The sequence below is a fragment of the Montipora foliosa genome, chromosome 3, assembly GCF_036669935.1.
Source record: "Montipora foliosa isolate CH-2021 chromosome 3, ASM3666993v2, whole genome shotgun sequence".
In the NCBI taxonomy this organism is placed as follows: Eukaryota; Metazoa; Cnidaria; class Anthozoa; order Scleractinia; family Acroporidae; genus Montipora; species Montipora foliosa.
The window spans coordinates 18,212,187-18,214,686 of NC_090871.1; the positions used below are offsets into that span (position 1 = coordinate 18,212,187).

Here is a 2,500-nt window from a genome sequence, read left to right on the forward strand (position 1 = left end):
ATTGCAACTGATGATGATGCAAGAACAGAGAAGCAGATTGTAAATGCCATTAGAAAATGACTTTTATATGTGATATAGAATCTTTTTGAGAAGAGGGGTAACTGGAGTAACCAGAGAAAAACCTCTTGATGCAGAGTAGAGAACAGACATACTCAACCCACATGTGGCCTGGGTTTGATTCCCAGACTCGGCATCATATGTCGGTTGAGTTTGTTGGTTCTCGACTCTGCTCTGGGAGGTTTTTCTCCTGGTACTCTGGATTTCCCCTCTTATCACATATCATCACATCAGACCAAGGTGATGTGTGCCCATTGGCCAGCCAGTTTAAGATGGTGTCAAAACCCTGAAATTGCATGGCATCATGACTGATACCTGATTAGGATGCGTCCTCCTTCGTTGGAACGCAATCATTATTATTACGATGGTACATGCAAATGTTGAAGGCCCCATACTCAGACATACCACCGAGCTAAAAAAAACCCAAGATAATAAGTAATAAGAAGAAAAACTCCAAAATCTAAATGCTCTTCATTGCCCAACCAGCTGTATATGTTGTAGTTCAATTTGCACTTTGGTACAAATGAATTTTCCAAAAGGTGGTCATTTAAATTGCTGAAATTGAGCCCAATTCAACATGTCTACAAGAGGATTGAAAAGGCTAAACTTTGGTTTTATTTTGATAAAGGAAGTAACTACATTTTTAATTTCTCTCAGAGAAGCAGGATTCGTGGCTTAATTATTGTGCCTGTTTGAACCTTAGCATGCCTTTACTTGCTTGAGCGCCGCGTCCCTTTCATGACGTTAATCTTTTATTTGTTCTCTTATAGCTCCTCCTGGTGATGAAAATCTCATTGCAAAAGGAATCTAGAAAAATGACACAGTCCAATCTTTATGTCTTAGTGGCTGATCTATTGTCCTACTTGTCAATGAAATCTGGAATTGATTCCAGTGCAATGAAGGATTCTGAGCCAGAGGAACAGAAAATATCACAACAGTTTAGTCAGATGTTAAACTGGTTTTGGGAAGGTCTGAGTTGTCTCTGCTTGGAACATGTCAAATCTATAAATCAAAAGGTATTCTTTATTCACTGTTTTCCACATTTCATGCTTTATGTCATGGTGCATCCCTTTCAAACCAGATAATTTTGTAACATAATAAGGATAGTACGTGCACTCTCATTGGTCAATAGGATTTTTTGACCCCTGAAAGAGACCATATTTTAAAAATATTTCTTCGCATGAAACCCTAAAGGAGACCTTTACGGCTACATGTGGGCTACATGTACGTATGATGGTGTTTTCCTCAGAACACCATAAGTGAGACCAAAATTCAAAATTTGCACCCCTGAGGGAGACGAGCACCATCCCCACCCCTTTCATATGCAGATCCCGCCCCCACCCGGAGATTTTTCGGTCTCCGCTCATCTAACTGTGATGATATTTACAACTTTCGTTTCCTCTTATAACATTTGTAAACCAATTTGTTAAATAAGTATGGCCCCTAATTCTCATTTGTATGCAATCTCACTGTTTGGACCAAATTACTGTTTTTTCTTTCTTTGACACAGGTTGACTTGGAATACATTTCATCCCTATCACAGTGTCTCGTCGCTCTCAAAAGCCCATATGTGAGGAGCAAAAAAAAACACAAGGTTGCATTTGTTGAATCGTCTTCTGAACATTTAGATAGCCCTTCACTTAGCACTGGAAATGGTTTATGTGGCAAAGAACACAATTCTGCCAACAACATATCAAGATGGCTATCTGGTGTTGAAAACCTGTACAATGGGTGTCTGTTAAAGCTGGTCTGTGATGTTTGCGGATTGTGCCTGGATGAAGTAACTCAAGAAAGTTCTTTTGAGCATCTAATTCTCTTGTCGTTACTTGTTCCCCATTTTGTCTCAACACAACTCATCCAAACCTTAAATAATAGCAATGAATTTTCTTCAAGCGATCATGATTTCTGTGCACTAAGTAAACAGTTTGTTACAAATGCCGTGTTCCACTGGATGAAGTTACCTTATGAACAAGTCTCTTCTGGAAATCAGGACAAGGAGAATTTGAACAGTGTGTTTACAGACAGCAGGTCTGTTGGACATGTGATTATTATTTTCTGTAGCATTATAACACCACTGCCAGTAGATCAACAAGAAGAGCTTGTATCAGAAGCTATCTTGGTGAGTTGCACCGATTTTCTTTTAAACAATTTATTATTAAAAACTACTCTAACAAGTAAACAGGGACATAATTCACAGCCTGCCTATTTTGTTTCCTCTAGAACACTCTCATGTCACAAACCTCTCTGTAAATGCTTGTAAAAATGCAAAAAATGCAAAATATACTTTTTGTTGTGCTGGAAGTGAACTTTGCTAATAATGTTATTTCATACATGTATGAAGGGGATTGTTTCTAAGGAAACTTTCATGCTGCACTGGTGGGAGAGTAAAACACAAAAATTGCCTTTTTTCAATCGAGTCGATAAAGCTGGTTGAATTGGAACC

At 38.5% G+C, this 2,500-nt stretch overlaps 1 protein-coding gene across 1 annotated transcript in view; it reads left to right on the top strand.

Moving 5' to 3' along the window:
• LOC137996961 (E3 ubiquitin-protein ligase listerin-like) overlaps positions 1-2,500 on the top strand; it is a 44,958-nt gene that overhangs the window by 17,709 nt on the left and 24,749 nt on the right. The window contains exons 10-11 of the mRNA XM_068842618.1: positions 828-1,073; positions 1,568-2,176. Coding sequence (XP_068698719.1) covers positions 828-1,073; positions 1,568-2,176 — 855 coding nt within the window. The remainder of the gene's footprint in view (positions 1-827; positions 1,074-1,567; positions 2,177-2,500) is intronic.